Raw genomic sequence first — 15,468 nt, forward strand, 5'->3', positions numbered from 1 at the left:
ATGACCTGATGCTTTTATTAATATGTAGCTCGGGTGTTTTGTGTGCACATGTAGTCAGCATGAGGACGCTGCGCAGGATTCAGAGGTCACGCAAACGCTGTGTTAAAAGACCCAGAGTTGTGCTAAAGAAACACAAAGAACATTTTAACGCGCGAGGCCATGTTAGCATTTCTTATTTAGTGACTTGACTGTAAAAAGCATTTTTTAAAAGTGTGTCAGCCAATTACAACAAAAAAACAGAGGGATGCATAAAAACCAAGACAAAGATAAAGCGCTGCTTATTAAATGCTTTTTTGTGGTAATAAACAATAAATAAATAACATTTTTAGATACAGGCAAGCTGTGAATCATAAAGATGTGAAATACAATCTGAGGTCTGTAAATTGTCATTTTCATGTCACAGCTGACTCACTGAGTCAGACATCTTGTTGAAATCACACTTTTCTTTAATCTCAGGCTGCTCATCAGGTCATTATGAACAGATCGCTCATTAAAATGGCAAAAAATATTTCTGTCAGATGTTTAAAGGGCTGGTGTAAGAGCTTCTTGTTTTAATACATATATGTAGGCTGTCAGTACGTATACTATTACTGGTCTGCTGCTGTTTGTTGATTGTATTTAGCTGGCAGTGTACCAACAGAAAGCTGATCTGTTACTGTGAAGTGAGGCGTTCCCGGTGTTTCATATGCAGAAGTGTTGCTGTGATGTAGAGATCATCGTCAGAGCTGTTAAAATAACACCACTGAGCTGCATCTGAACATGTTGTTTTTGGTGTCTGTGTAAATAACTTTGTTGGTTTAAAGCATGTATTTCTGTCTGCTACTGGTGTTCAATAAAGCTCTGTGAAATCATTTTGAGAAAGGAAGAAGCTTCCCCTCGTCATCACAGCCGGCACTTAAAATATAAAAACCACCTCGTGGTCCTCCTCGAGCCCGTTCATTTCTTTCTAACTGAGAAAGTAAAGAATTTAAGAGCGTGTGGGCAGATGCGTTTGCTGATCTGAAGCTGGACTCGAGTCAAAATGACATCAGCTGCGCTCATTTTAAAACGTGCTATAAAAATAGACTTGATTCAATTTGTGACATGGGACAGGAAAACAGCACAAGTCAAGGTCAAGGATAAACTTTTTATCACCAAGGAAACCAGACCTGAAGATACTGAGGTCTGGTTGCTGTGGTGATGAGAAATGTCCTCTTTACCCTGAAGAGGAATGATGGTAACACACACACACAGACACACACACAGCTTGATTGTTAGTTTTAAAGACTCCAGGATAAGAAAAGAATCTGAGCTGTTATAACTTTGGCTGATGCTCGTTCTGAAGGTGCCGTCAGGCTGATAAATGTTCGTCTACGCTCAGCACGTGAGAGCACAGCTGTTAGCTGCCCGCTGGAGGAAGAACCGAAAACAAGAAGCTAAAAGATGCTAAAATGTTCCAAGAAGCTCTTTAGTCTTTAGTTCATTCTGTGTCTGAAATCAGCTGTTTCACCTCCTCTGCCATTAACCCAGCTTTCTTCTGATTGGCTGCCTGTCACAAACAGAAGGTGGGTGAGGTTCTATAAGTGTGAATGTCTGTGTCTGTCAGCAGACATCATCACAACAAACCAGCACGCAGGTTCGGTCAGAGTTCCCTTTTTATTTGTCTGAAATGTTGAGCTGGAGTGGCTAAATTACATAAATACGTATGTTCACGTCTTTGTACAAAACATTGTTTAGACACTACAAGGCTGAGAGCAGCGCGGGCAGGAGGGGGGGCCTTCAGGCGTAGGAGCCCGTGTTTCTTTGGGGTGGGGAGGCGCATAGGGAAGAGGAGACTCCTCAGGCGGATGTGTCAAACAGCTTTTCGATCATCTCCTCCACCTCCTCCGGTCGATACTTGTGATACTTCTCGGGGTTCTTGGTGAAGGAAATGTTGGCACATCTGGAAGAAACATAAACAACGAAATATGAGTGTGAAAGAAATCCGAGCAGATCATTTCAGCCTTATGGATTAATTATTAGGTCACATTTTCCTAATTCAAGACAAGCGCTACATTTAAGTCACTCTGTTAAAATAAATCGGTGCCTAACAGCAGACCTCTCAGAATCAGCTGATTGTTTCTGGCAGTAAACAGGTTGAAATTTGGCGCCTTTTAATAACTTAATTAGACTCTCATGCTACAGTGTTGTTTAGCGTTTGTTGTTAGGTGGTTGCCAGGAAACATAATGATGTCATAACATCATTATGTTTCACAATGTAATTTTTGTGGTTATAAATTAAAACGAGAAAGTGCTTTTATGAGGTGTCACAGGTGCATGCATGCTGGTAACATGCGAGGTGACATCTCGAACCTTCAGGAACCTTTGATGCACCAGTTTTGGCAGCTTCACCCCCCGATCATGCAGGAGGTTCGCAAAAAGAGATTTTTCAGCATGCTTGAGGAAAATCACAGAGGGTGTCGGGATCAACAGAACATCTGAGCATGAGCAGCAGATGAGGGCACTAAATTTCTAAAGTTTAGTAATGTGACTAAAAGGGGGCACGCCATCTTAAGCTATGTAAAAAAGAGGAACAGGCTAAGAGAGCATTCACTGATCCCGAGATGCTCTGTGATTATTTTCTCCATTTCACAGAAGGAATCACAGCTTAAAGGTGAGATTAGTATTAAAAAAAAAGACCCTCCATATTCTTGTTGACCACCCGTCCACGCCACGGGGCGAAACAAGTTTAAACAAAATGGACTTTGAAGGTTTTTACAGTGAATCATTAAAAACAGATCAAATATTCAGAGTACTTGTGTTTGTTCTCAGACAATTTTCAAAGTGTGAAGGACAAATTTTATATGACTTTATTAAATATACTAAAGTCATGACACAAAATAAAACGAAGCTGATTCTGAGGCGGTCAGGTGGGAACTTTAATTTAGCTAAAAACCTGCCCCACTCAGAAATCATCCTGAATAATGTTCTTATCAACATCTGCCTCCAGAATATTTGACGAAACGATGTTTTACACACTGAAGGTCAAATCATCGACTCCAGACTTGTTTGTGTGAGAGCGTCTCTGACCTCTGCAGGAAGGCTCTGTAGGCATCAGACACCACCTTCTTCTGATTGCGCCGGATCAAGTCTCTCTGCTCTTTGTCCGGGATGGCCCAGCCCTTCTGGATCTTACACAGCTCCTCCAAACCGTCATTGAAGCCCTGACAAAGAGACGGACGTCAGTTTCTTACTCAGTAACAGCTGCGTTTTACTTCATTTGATTACAGCCTCACCTTGAATTTGTCTTTAATCACTTGTCGCTCTTTATCTTTCAGCTGGAGGAAGACAAAACACACATGTGTTTAAGCCAGAAGCTCCAGTTACACAAAACAGACGAGAGGCAGCACCAAGGCTTAGTATAACTATAAGATAAATAAGCCTTATATTGACCGGTGAATCATGCAAAGCTACTCTCATAAAGTCCAAGAATAAAAATAAGGATGAGCAGAACAGGTCTCCATAACGACCACTGTTTTATTATCGTCATTAGATACTGGATATATTTGATCAAACGCACTGAGCGCTGCGTTCGTTACTAAAATCTCTGCTAAGTGTTAAACACCCCACAGGAGAAATGCTGACCTTGGTGCCGGGCTGTATGACAGGCATGTTCCGTTCTGTCAGGTGCTCGGTGACTTTCAGCCAGCTGAGGCGGAAACAAAAAAAAAAAGCACGGGCGTGAAGAAAAAGACACGAATCGTGTTCGAGTTTGACGCGTGAAGCTTTTATTCGCTCACCTGCGCTGGTACGTTTCGATCTGCTGAGTCATGAGCTCTTTGTAGGACGTCTCTGCTCGCTTCTGAGTCACCGTCACCAGCTGGATCAGCTCAGACCTGAGGACGAAGGAAAGCATTTATCCCAAATTAACTTGCTGTCAGTGATCACTTGATTTATTAGGACATTACACCCCAAAAAATAAAAGCAAAGAAGAAAGTGTGTGTGTTACTCCATTGCACACCCACGCACAGGTCAACAGTCTGTCCTCGGACTAACCTCCGAAATCAGACCCCATCAAATATAATTAAGCCCCCCTCACAGCTGATCTCACTGAGCAGCTCATCTTAGATCGCTCCGTGTTCACCTCCTTCACGTGTATGTTCGATTCCTTTTGTTGGCATTATGAACACAAACTGTTTCTTTTTTCCTCCATTCGTGACAGTCGGCGCCTTGGCAACCAAAAAACTGAGCTTTAAGAAAAGTAGAAACTATTTTACCTCAAACCCTGATCATATCTAACTGGAGAAAATTATGAATCTTAACTAATTTACTAGTAGCTTGTTTCCTCCATAGTCTGCAGTTGTTTTTATGCTTGAATGATTCACAGGTCAATGTGAAGGAGTGTCCTTTGAAAAAGGTCCAGAAACTGGACTGAAAGTGAGTGAAAAAGCAGAAAAACTGAAGCCTTTCTGAAGTCCTTCTCTTTGGGAACAACACATTTTATATAATTTGATTTATTTATTTAAATGAGGGTTGCTCAAGACTTTAGTTTCTGTTGAATATTTTCAGGAGGTGATGACGTGGCTGACGTGTAGGTTTCTCAGCAGGAGCTACTAATCTGACTGACAGACGGATTTTGGCACAGCCTGGTGTCTTTACACAGGTGTAACGGGTAAATGGACAGGTACTGTTAAAGTACTTTGGATTCAGGATGCATCAACTTCTGACTGGTTGATGACCCACTCCTCCACCGGAGCCACGGCCACCCCAAATCTGGGCAGCTGACCAACGCACGCATGCTCTACTGGTCGTGAGCATTATATGATGCACGTAAAACCAGACTCAGATGTTATTACTAGCTTTAGTGATCCTGCAACCAAAGTCAGGCCACTTTGACACTGAAGCCGGTGTTTGCTCTCTGCACAAGATTGGGCGGTGAATTAGACACCGGAAACGATGCTTACTTTTCCAGCGACTTGAGGATGTAGTTGTAGTTGTTGTGCAGGAAGATGGCACTCAGAGCCAAATCCTCGTACACTTTGGATTTACTGAGCAGGTTTAGCTGCAAGTTCCCCAAAACCTTACCTGCAAGAACAAAAGAACACAGAATAATGACTTTACAAGCTAAAACAAGGACTTCTTACACAGAGGCAGTGCACAGCATCTCTGCTTACATATGTAAGTACTGAGGAGCCTTTTGTTGAAGTCGGAGGTGTAGCTGGTGGCCGAACTCGTCTCTGTAAGAAATACAGAAGATTTTAGCAGCAGAAGCTACAGATGCACTTCTGAAAGAGTGCATGCATGTGACGGCTAATTTCTTATTTTAAAATAAACCCAAAAACAAACTGAAAACATTCAAAGCTGACCTCATGAGGGGCCTACACAGTCTCTTTTTGATGCTTACCTCGGGGGTCTAAAGGTATATTGTAAGTGTCCCCCAGTACTAAAAGGGCCGAGGCAAGGCAGAGGACGAGAGAAAGAGAGAGGCACAAGTGCAAAAAGGTTAGAAGAGAATAGTTAGTGCAGAGTAAGCAAACAGTCATCAGCCAGGCAGCGAGGGGTCGAGGGCTCGAAAAGAGCCGGATGACGGAAAAGGAGGCGAAGCGAAGCTGCGATAATCAAAGCACAGGAGGCAGCCACAAACACTCGCTTATAAAAGCCTGAACACATGCTGGATTAAACTGTGTAGAGGCTCCGTGTGAAAGGAGAGAGATGCAATTAGAAGGGGAAGGGAAAAGGAAGAGGGCTGAAGGTGAAAACAGCCTCAGATAAAGGAGCAGTGAAGGGACGACCTGGGAGCCCGACAGTGTGGAAATTGAGTTGCTTTTATATATTTGAAGTCTGTTCACCTCATAAATGAGTGTCAGTTTAAAATGAACCTACAAACCTAACCCTAAGCAACAAACACTTTGCAGTCTGGAGAATCTGGACAACCAGACTACTGAAAAAAGCTGTAGATAAAAGACGGCTGCAGCCACTCTAATGTCACCCACTGGTGTGAAAAGCCCTGCGTCTGAAGCATTGAGCTGAGTATATTCACCATTACAAGTTTAGTTTTCTGAAACCAAATGTCAGAGTGTGAAATGATGTGCTACAGTTTCAGCATGTCAGCCATAACTCCTCAAACTCTTATCCCCTTAAAGAGCTTTTCTAAACTGAGGATTTCTGTCACATTTCAGACACTTGAAGAACCAAATCACTGGGTTGCATCAAAGCTTATTGATGGTGGTCCCTGAATATGCAGAAACTATTTTAATGGTTGTCAAACTATGTCTTAATAGATTAATACTGAAGATACTCATCATTAAGGGCACCGGGGAGGTCATCAAATCTCGTGTTTATGGGTGAAGGAATTAAAGTAATTACATTTGTGGTTTTATATGAGAGATAAAGAAAAAAAAAAGCGCGTAACAACATCACAGCCTGGCGAGGCAACAGGACGGCTATGCTAACGAGAGGCTAACGCCTCCGTCGTAGTGACTGCACCTTGTGAGGCCAGCATGGCTCCGGCTGTCTCGTGGAAGTCCAGCAGCTGCTGCAGGAACAGGATGGCCTGCAGAGGAGAGGACAGGGGAGGTGAGCTCGGCTCAGATTAATCATTAGACGGAGACGCTCCGCTCTGAGCAGTCGGCTGTCCCCACGGAGGACGAACAGCAGAGTCCTCGCAGGAAGGTGTTGACTCTGAAGTGTAGAAAGAGCAAATAAATGAGTGGTGTTATTTAACCCAGGAGGAAACGGAGCATCAGCTTACATTGCTGGTCAGTTCGTGAACCGTTCCATCCTTGGGCATGTTGTACTCCTTATCAGGATCATTCTGCAGCCACAGGAGAAAGAAGTCATGAATTATGAGTTACTGAGCAGTGAGTGGTGACACACAGAAATGACAGCTCCGTGCCTTGATGCTGTCTGCAAACTCCTCCAGAGCTTTGGCTCCGATCGTCTCCATGGAGGTGATGAGGGTGGGCAGCTTGTTCTTGGTGCTCGCCGCCGTGCCCTGCAGACAGCACAACACATCATTACAGTAATTCATTTCTGTCATACGCAGACGTTTTGGAGTTTTTTTGGGTGCAGCTCGGACCTGCAGCGTGGTATCAAACTCGGACTTGTTCATCTTCAGGTGTCTGAGGATGGGGAAGATGGTGAGGACGGCTGAGTAGTCGTGGCGCATTATGGCCCGGCGAGCTGCAGCCACAATGTTTTCTCCCTCCAGCATCAGGTTGTCCAGCGCCTCCTGTTAAGGAGCATGAACTGTTTTATCATATATTATAAGTGTATATCTGACCAAAAAACCCAAAATATTCAATATACAACACGGAAAAGAGATTTCCAGGATCCTGAAGCTGCTATTAAACCAATTTATTAAAAATCTTTTAACCTGTGTAAGCTAATGTCAGGCTCAGATCCCACCATTAAACCCCGATCAAACCTTCAAATGCTCTAAAAATGTCACAGTTTTGTCTCCCGGACCTGAATGAGGGAGTCAAAGGTCTTCTTCTGGTGGTGCTCGGGGATGATCTCCGCCAGCAGCACATACTCGCTCTGAGCCAGCTTGACGAAGGCACTGATGCAGTGGATGTAAGAGTCGATCTCGATATCCAGGACATCATCCTTTCCTGGGTGGAAAAGCTCAGTCAGCCAGCAAATCAAACCATCCAACATCAGACGTGGAGTCTGTGGCTGAAAGTAAACCTATGTGTTCTGACTGCAAGTGGATTTAAAGAAAATATGAAGTGCTAAAGCTGCAGTCGGCGTGCTTTCATCTACAGGAAAGCCCGCCTCTTTAAATCATCTGTGTTCCTTCTTTTTCCCCACATGGTGCCCTCACTCACCTGTGGCGGCCCCGTGCTTCTCGGTCAGGGCGTCAGAGAGGTGTTTGACCCGCAGGTCGTGATCGTAACCTGGTGGGTGGGGCGGGACAGCAAGGAGACAGGCCAAGTCAAACCACCGGGGGTCGTGACTAGGCCGGAGGGTGAGAGTGTGGGGGGAGACAAACCTGTACCTGGAGCAGCTGTACCGACCACCAGCAAGCACCAGCCGGGGAGGGGGCAGGGGAAAGAAGCAGGGGACGCCCACAAGTTTGGGGGGAGGGGGCAAAAGACCCAGAGGGGTTTGTTTTCTGCATCGACTGATGTCTGAATCAGTCAGTGTGTTAAAACTACGAGACAGAAATCAGCTTGCACAGAAATCACAACAGCTTTCGACTGATCGCAGTTTTTCAAAGTAAAACCATCCTGACACACTTCCACACAGGTGAGCCGCTCCCACGTTTTAATTACGTTATAAGATTAATGTATAATCTTATTGTACAATCTATGGCAAATTATTATCAGCCTAGCAGATTTTATCTGTATATTATTATTGTATTTTCTAATTATAAAACTGTTTGTGCAGAAATAAACAAAAATTTCCTCATCAAATATTATTTGCAGTTAAAAAACAAACAAACAAAAAAAACCAGGTAGTTTGGAAATACTTTAAGGTAATCTTTGCACCACCTTGTGGTACAGAGTGGTATTACATGGGCGCACAGCCTGTCTCTAGTAAAACATCAGTTGGAATTTCTACACCATAATACATCCATGTTTCAGGATTAAAATGATAGCAGTGATTCTTTGCATTCAGTTGTCAAACAACAGTTTGAAACCTTGAAGCCAAGTTTCACCTTTAACAGTGAAGAAGTTTATCAGGATGGATGCGCTTGTTCTTAATGTTTGGCTGCATGTAGAAATTAATCAGCTGTATTATCAGCTGTCTTTATTCCAGACTGATTAGAGATTATTTCTGACTTATTAAACATGCGCAGCGACTAGCTGTTGTGACTGAGGGGACGTTCTGTGTGCCTGAAACAACAGTACACTGTCAGCATAGAGAAGACCGAGGTGCTTTACCTTCCAAAGGAGTGAGGTTAGAACCCCCCTTTTTCCCATCCAGCCCATGCTGTGAGTACTGTTTCAGAAGGTTCTGAGCCTTGCGAATGGTCCCTGGTCCCAGAAACACAGAGACAGAGTCCAGAGGAGGGTAGCGAGGTCCAGACAGCCCAGAAACAGAAACAGGAAGAAGAAGAAGAAGAAGAAAGAGAAGAAAAAAGAAGGGAGAGCTAGAAAGTGAGTGATGAAACACAGACACCACATCCCTCCACCACTGAGGCAGCCAGCAGAGGTTTGTACGTGGGGGAGGAGGGGGAGGCACAGCCTAACACCACAAGAGACAAACTACAGCACTACAGGGCACGTGTGCTGAAACACACACTGCCAGGGTGATGTCAGAGAATAAACAGGTTAGATCAGTTATAAACAGCCATCACAATTAATACAATTAACAGTCATATCTATCATTACGATTATTATTACTATTACGAATAATAAACAGTCTGTCACATGGTTTAGAGATGCAAAAATCTGCAGATTATTCATATTTACAGCATTAAAACACAAACTGTTGGCCTGTTAGTGAGTTAGTAAGCAAGCAGCACAATTAAAGCTGCATTCAGCTTTTTTTTTTTTTTTACATAATTTTTCTGTGCATGAAAGGTTATTAGTCACATATTTGTCAAACTCACACAGTTGCAAAGGTTAGCGTGTTAGCAAACACTTGCCTCATTAGATGTGCAGCAGTCGCAGAGCAACACTGTCATCATGTTAGAGTCCAATAAGGTTGTTTGCAGTGGAAGTCGTACCAAAAACTCTGATTTGTTCTGCATGTGCAAAAAAAACGCTTCTTCCTTTCCTTACCTTTCACAGTTAAAGCCCTGGAAACCAAACTTCTGAACTCTTAGAGCAGGAGAGTCAACTCCTGTTAAAAAGCAACTGAATAAAAACAGAGGCAAAAAGTCGAATCTGGAATTTAAAGAAAATCCTGTTTTTGGTTTGACTACTTGTGCAACAGAAGAGTTTATTTTCTTTCTTTCTTAGATTATTCTTTAGTTATATACATATATATATTTTTTTTCCACTGTTTCCTCAGTTATTGAAAAATATAAAAGCAACAAAATAAAAGAATCAATTCTTCTTGTCAAATACGCACACGAGCATCGTCTATGAAGCTGAATCCAAAAGCTGTCAAAGATATTGCATTAGTTATATAAGGTAACAATCAAAACCTTAAGTCTTCACTAAATTAAGAGACTTTCAATTTAAATTTTGGCTTATAATCATCATTTAATCCTCACTTTCATTGTTCTTTTTTGTTACAAATCAAACACACTCAAACGCACCCAAGATGACTAAAACTGGCACTTTTGTTCTTTGGTTTCTTAAAAGTTCAGTTTCAGTAATATTTGTATCTTGTTAAGTCATCAAGATTAAAGTTATTGTCTAAAACAAACACCTTAATCACGCAGCCCTCATACAGGCGCTAGAGAAAACTCCTCTTAAACCATAACAGTGACAGGAAGTGTGTGTATTTTTGCACATGTGTCAGACCAGTCAGAGCGTTCACCTGCTTCACCTTTGACCTCAGCTCGCTCTTTAACCAGGTGTGTGCAGGTAAAGCAGGTGATCAGCTGGTTACAAACTCCTTGAATTGACACTACGCACAGTTGTGTTGTAAACCTGTCACAGCACACGTCTGCTCTGCACAGCGATGTCTCTCTCTCACACACACACACACACACACACACACACACACACACACACACACACACACACACACACACACACACACACACACACACACACACACACACACACACACACACACACACCAGCCTTTAGTTTCATGGCAGCAGTGAGCGTAAGGACAATAGATTAAAACTCCATCATCACACTAGAAACACAAAGACAGGTAAACTTTAGGAATGTCCAGTTAGTTATTATCATAAACCCTGTGAATCTACTTCTGCTGCTCTGAAAGTCCAAATCAAAGTGAAACCAGGTTCCCTGGAGAGGCCTCAATGACACAACCTAAAAGGACTGAGCAGGTGGTGACCGCAGACTGCTGCTCTCTCCTCCTCCCTCCTGACTCTAGTTTTGCTTTTTGCCCACGTCCATGTCACTGTTGGTGACATGAGACAGTACAGCCCATTCATGTTCATCCAGCTCCTCCAGGAGGTCTCAGGAGTTACCAGGAGACAGGCTGAGAGCTGGACAGGCCCGTAGGAGGGCATCAGTCCTGCGACAGGACTGGTATCTGATGTGAACGAGCCTGGAAACATCACAGTGTCTGCCACAAGTGCTCAGTGTGAACCTGCTTTCATGTGTGAGGAGAACAGGGCACCAGTAACAGACCTGTCAGTTCTGCTGCTCTCTGGCTGTGATCACAAGCCCCATTTAAGGACGTCAGGATCTCACACAGTCTGTTCTGAAAGTTTGTGCAGAAACATGTACACGAGGAGCCCGCTGAAGGTCACTTTGTAGCGCTCTGCCAGCTCTTCCTCTTCCTCCCTAACCAAAGGAGCAGATATCGGCCCTGCTGTTTCCATTCTACAGTTCTGTCACCAACTTTATACTATGAACATTATTCAGTGTTCCCTTAATTTTGTGAGCATTATCCTCTAACTCTGCTTGGTCGCCTGAGGGTTAAAATGAGTGAGTGCCTGTTATTAGTACAGCAGTTTCTCCATATGCATGCATGTACATGCACTGTACAGGTGTATTTGTTACGTAACTCTTAGACTCTGATGATGAAGTCTTTGTTTCTCCATCACACAGCAATCCATTTGGTTTTTTTAATCAACTAAATTTCAGGAAAATAGACTACAGTTAATCCTTACACATCATTTTACAGAGGCAGTCTCAATCATAAATAATAATTTTTATGCTATATAATTATAAATTATTCATTTCTAGTGACATTGTAAAGACATTTTATAAGTTTTGTTTATCAGCGGTTTGGTGGCAACCTCGACCTTACTCATCCCATCACCGAAACGCTCTGCCGTGAAACTAGAGGTTAAAATCTCCACTGGATCACCTACTACACCTTTCAACACGACAAATAAACCTCTGCTGTCTCAGCTGCTAATAAAACGACACAAACCCTCACGCTGTCTCTGATTTGCCGTGAAATGTGGTATCTGATGGACAGAAGCAAGCACGAGGCACACGCTAGAGCTTTGTGTTTACCTGGGATGTAGACTGTCATCACAACACAGGGATTATGGAAGAGGAAAGGATGAAGGATTAGTTAGAGCAGGGTGTAATATCACAGAGAAACACAGTGTGTGGTAGAAGTGCGCTACAGCTCGGTGAACTGAGTGATTACAGAGAGATTGTGGAGGATAACCTGAGACAGAAACAGACTGTGGATGTAGTGAAGAGTGTATTTAATATCCGTCACTATGTAGGATCATGCGTGTTTGTTAGGTTGATCTATGGAAGACGGATTGGACAGCGAGTTGTGATTACAGACTGAAGTGGCGTGATTGTGGATTCGGTCTGCATGAGGCGCATCTGTTGCTGACCTGGTCTCTTCGGGGCCTTTTTAGTTGGCGTGTCCTTGCGCTTGGTTTGGACGGCAGGCGAGTAGAGGACACCGGAGGAGGCGCTGTTCTTGCGGAAATGCTCCTTGAGGCCTTTGATGGAGCGATCGAGCTGGTTGGACCGGATCTGGAAGTAGACGTTCATGAAGTCTGCAGGAAGAGGAGAGCAAAATTAGAGACAATCACACAAACGCATCACTTTCCAGTTTCTCTACACCGCCTGCACATTTCAAAGCCAATTTGATCATTTACATCATCCCAGCTCTGGTGGTAAGATGATTTATAGATTGTAAGGTAGAGGACCTCCAATATTAGAGAGAAAACCCCAACAATCAGATGATTTTTGCAACTGTGGTAAAGAACTTCCTTTAAACAGGAAGAGACCTCCAACAAACAAACACAGCTGTACCCTGATTACGTCCGTATTCCACCAGCCAGCCGGCGATGCAGATGATGTCCTGGAGCACGGCCTCGGGCAGGTGTTCCAGCACCACCTCCTCCTGGACCTCCAGCTCCTCATCCACACTTATGGCGTCCAGGATGAGGATGGGGGGAACGGGTTTGCTGTAGCGGGTCAGGAGGCTGCGGAATTCGCCCTCTAGCAGCTCCTTCCCCTTCTCAAAGCGTGCTTTCTGCAGAAGAAGATACGGTCATGGAATTAGTGACTCCAACTCGGAACGGCACGGAGACTGAAGCAAACGTCTGCATTGAGGAAAAAGTGCATGAAATTTACACATAAATGGATGTAGGAATAACAGCATGATTCATTCAGAGAGCTACGCGGTGTATAATGTTGTTCAGTCACTAAATACGTGGAACTAATGGCTTCATGTGCCTCAGATAGCTTTTCCTCTTTCAGACACAAGTGGCTAAAAGAAATATTTTCACTGTAGCACTGTGAGAATCACGACACATTTGGACGCAAACAGGAAATGGTCGAGAATACTGTACCAAAATCTGAACTCTCAGAAAAAGCTGCGATCGGATCATTTTATGTATTTTGCTAGAAAAAACACAAGGGCACAGAATCTGTCGGGATTGAAATGTTATGACAGCAGATCGACCTCGTTAGATCTCCAAAAACAGAAAGTCAATCACATCACAGGCACAAATGTGACAGTTATTTGGGGCTTTTAATTATTTCCAGGGTGGTCCATCTCTTTCCAAGAAGTCCATACAGGCTTAAATATATAAATACAGTCACTTAAAGCTTTTACTAAGCAGTGATGAAGGTCCAATAATGTCTTTTAAATTGACAAGGCCAAAACCTATTAGTTTCTCATGATTAACTACGACTGGTAGTTTCTCTTTGCCAGCATAAAAAGATGTGTTTCACAGAAACCACCAAGGTTCAAGCCTGGCATGAACCGGGGTCAGCTGGACACCACATCACTGTCCAGCGTGAAGCGAGTTTTACATCACCATGGATTGAGAGGGTGTCAACCAATGAAGAAGCCCAAATCAACACACCTTGACTGAAATTTGCATCTGCCCGCATGGACGAGCCAAATGCCTTAGAAAGTAGAAAAGTCTGACGCTCTTTGGCCACAATGACAAGAGGTATGCTTGGAGGACTAAAGATGACACTTTCTAACCTATGAACACTGTACTGGCTATCAAGTATGGTGGTGTAGCATCATGCTATGGGGCTGTTTTGTTCCCAGTGGTGCTCATACATTTGGATGGAATAATGAAAAAGGAGGACTACTTCCAAATTATTACTTCACCTCATATCAACAACTAAACTGTTAAAACTTAGTGTTCAAACCGGAAAACACATCAAAACTGGTTTTGGAATGGAATTAATAAAAGCCCAAATTTTCCATGACATTCGCACCTATGATGAGTGGATTGTAAAATGTTTTACCACAACTGTAATTTCAGAGAGGCAGATACTTTACCACTGTGTTGAGCTCAGGGCTGTCTGGGTTGTTGTCTTGAAAGTATTCGACAGCTTTCTGAATTCTTGCAATGCAAGCAAGATACTCGTCCAGTCTGCCCGTAGGTCTGAGACAGAAAATGAAAATTAGTATACATACAGTTTGTGTAACCACAAAACATTTGCATACAAAGGTCATCCCCACCCCTCTCTGATGATCCTGTCCGTGTCTTTGGCCACATGGTAGTAGCTGATGACGTGATCCATGCAGGACAGAGTTTTGTCCACGTTCTCCTGCAGCCGTTGCAGGTTTTCTGTCTGCTTGTGAACCGGGATGATGGAGTTCTCCAGCTGCATCAGGCGGCTCTCGAATGAAGACAGAATGGAGACCTTTTGGGAAAGAAATACAGGTCAAAAACCAGTTGGGCTATAAAAGCAGCTTAAATATAGCACCCTAAATAATGAGTCCTATAAGAGATTCAGCTGAAGTGGGGTGAAAGCTGAAAAATGACATCACCGGCTGCTTTCATCATCTCACTCACTCTTCATGTTCATAATAGAAATGATAGAAACTATAAGTAAATATTTCAATCCAAGTACAAGAATAAGATACTTTATTTTTAATTATGGGTTAAAGTACTATCGAATGGAGATCAGTCCACCGCCTTTAATTATGAGAATTATGAGTGTCAGCCTGAGCTGTCCCTGGGTGTGTTTGGACCGTCATACCATGTTTTTGGTCAGCTGATCGCTCTTTTCCAGGTTCTCCCGGATGAACGACAGCGTCTCCTGCTCCTGTAACAGCAGAAAGAAAACCAACCACTCACTCATTTCACTCTGAAGACATTAAAGACACTCTTTCGGTCAATAAGCATCATTTTAAACGCGGTTGTTGAGCTACACTGGTGGGTTGTAGCTCGAAGGGAAGCTTCCTTCCTCTCAAGCCTCCAGCTGTCTGACCTGCTTCAGTTTCTCCTCGATCTCCCGCTTCCTGGCGGACGCATCCTCCGTAGGAATCATCCTGGAGGAAATTTAAAGCAAAGGAGTCTCCTCGGCGGCTAAAACGCGACTAAGTTACCGATTTAGATAATAAAAACAACAACAACGACACCCCTGAGCCGCTGTCATGGATAGCTAAAAGCGGCGAGGGCAATGGTTTCCGGTTAGGATTTCAAAATAAAATAGCCATCGGCAACTAAACTGAAAAGTGAAA

General features: G+C 43.4%; 1 protein-coding gene across 5 annotated transcripts; it reads right to left on the reverse strand.

Annotated features, from left to right (window-relative positions):
• Positions 1 to 1,591: 1,591 nt before the first annotated feature.
• Positions 1,592 to 15,398, reverse strand: exoc7 (exocyst complex component 7). Of its 5 annotated transcripts, none has more exons than XM_063482494.1 (21): positions 15,216 to 15,398; positions 14,985 to 15,050; positions 14,461 to 14,645; positions 14,278 to 14,383; positions 12,786 to 13,008; positions 12,359 to 12,526; positions 8,834 to 8,939; positions 7,788 to 7,915; positions 7,426 to 7,571; positions 7,037 to 7,189; positions 6,854 to 6,952; positions 6,710 to 6,772; positions 6,445 to 6,511; positions 5,363 to 5,401; positions 5,133 to 5,195; positions 4,923 to 5,043; positions 3,759 to 3,854; positions 3,604 to 3,667; positions 3,255 to 3,296; positions 3,049 to 3,182; positions 1,592 to 1,921 (listed from the first exon to the last, which is right to left on the reverse strand). In XM_063482494.1, the coding sequence occupies exons 1-21, from the start codon at positions 15,273 to 15,275 to the stop codon at positions 1,819 to 1,821; spliced, it is 2,232 nt and encodes a 743-aa protein (XP_063338564.1). In that variant the 5' UTR covers positions 15,276 to 15,398; the 3' UTR covers positions 1,592 to 1,818. The 5 variants fall into 5 exon arrangements, with proteins under 5 accessions (XP_063338564.1, XP_063338563.1, XP_063338560.1 ...); XM_063482493.1 differs by lacking the exon at positions 7,788 to 7,915 and adding an exon at positions 12,021 to 12,032 and having other exon boundaries at positions 1,597 to 1,921; positions 8,847 to 8,939; positions 15,216 to 15,287; XM_063482490.1 differs by lacking the exon at positions 7,788 to 7,915 and having other exon boundaries at positions 1,599 to 1,921; positions 8,847 to 8,939.
• Between the last annotated feature and the right edge of the window lie 70 nt (positions 15,399 to 15,468).

The sequence above is a fragment of the Pelmatolapia mariae genome, linkage group LG8 (genome assembly GCF_036321145.2).
Source record: "Pelmatolapia mariae isolate MD_Pm_ZW linkage group LG8, Pm_UMD_F_2, whole genome shotgun sequence".
Classification (NCBI taxonomy): domain Eukaryota; kingdom Metazoa; phylum Chordata; class Actinopteri; order Cichliformes; family Cichlidae; genus Pelmatolapia; species Pelmatolapia mariae.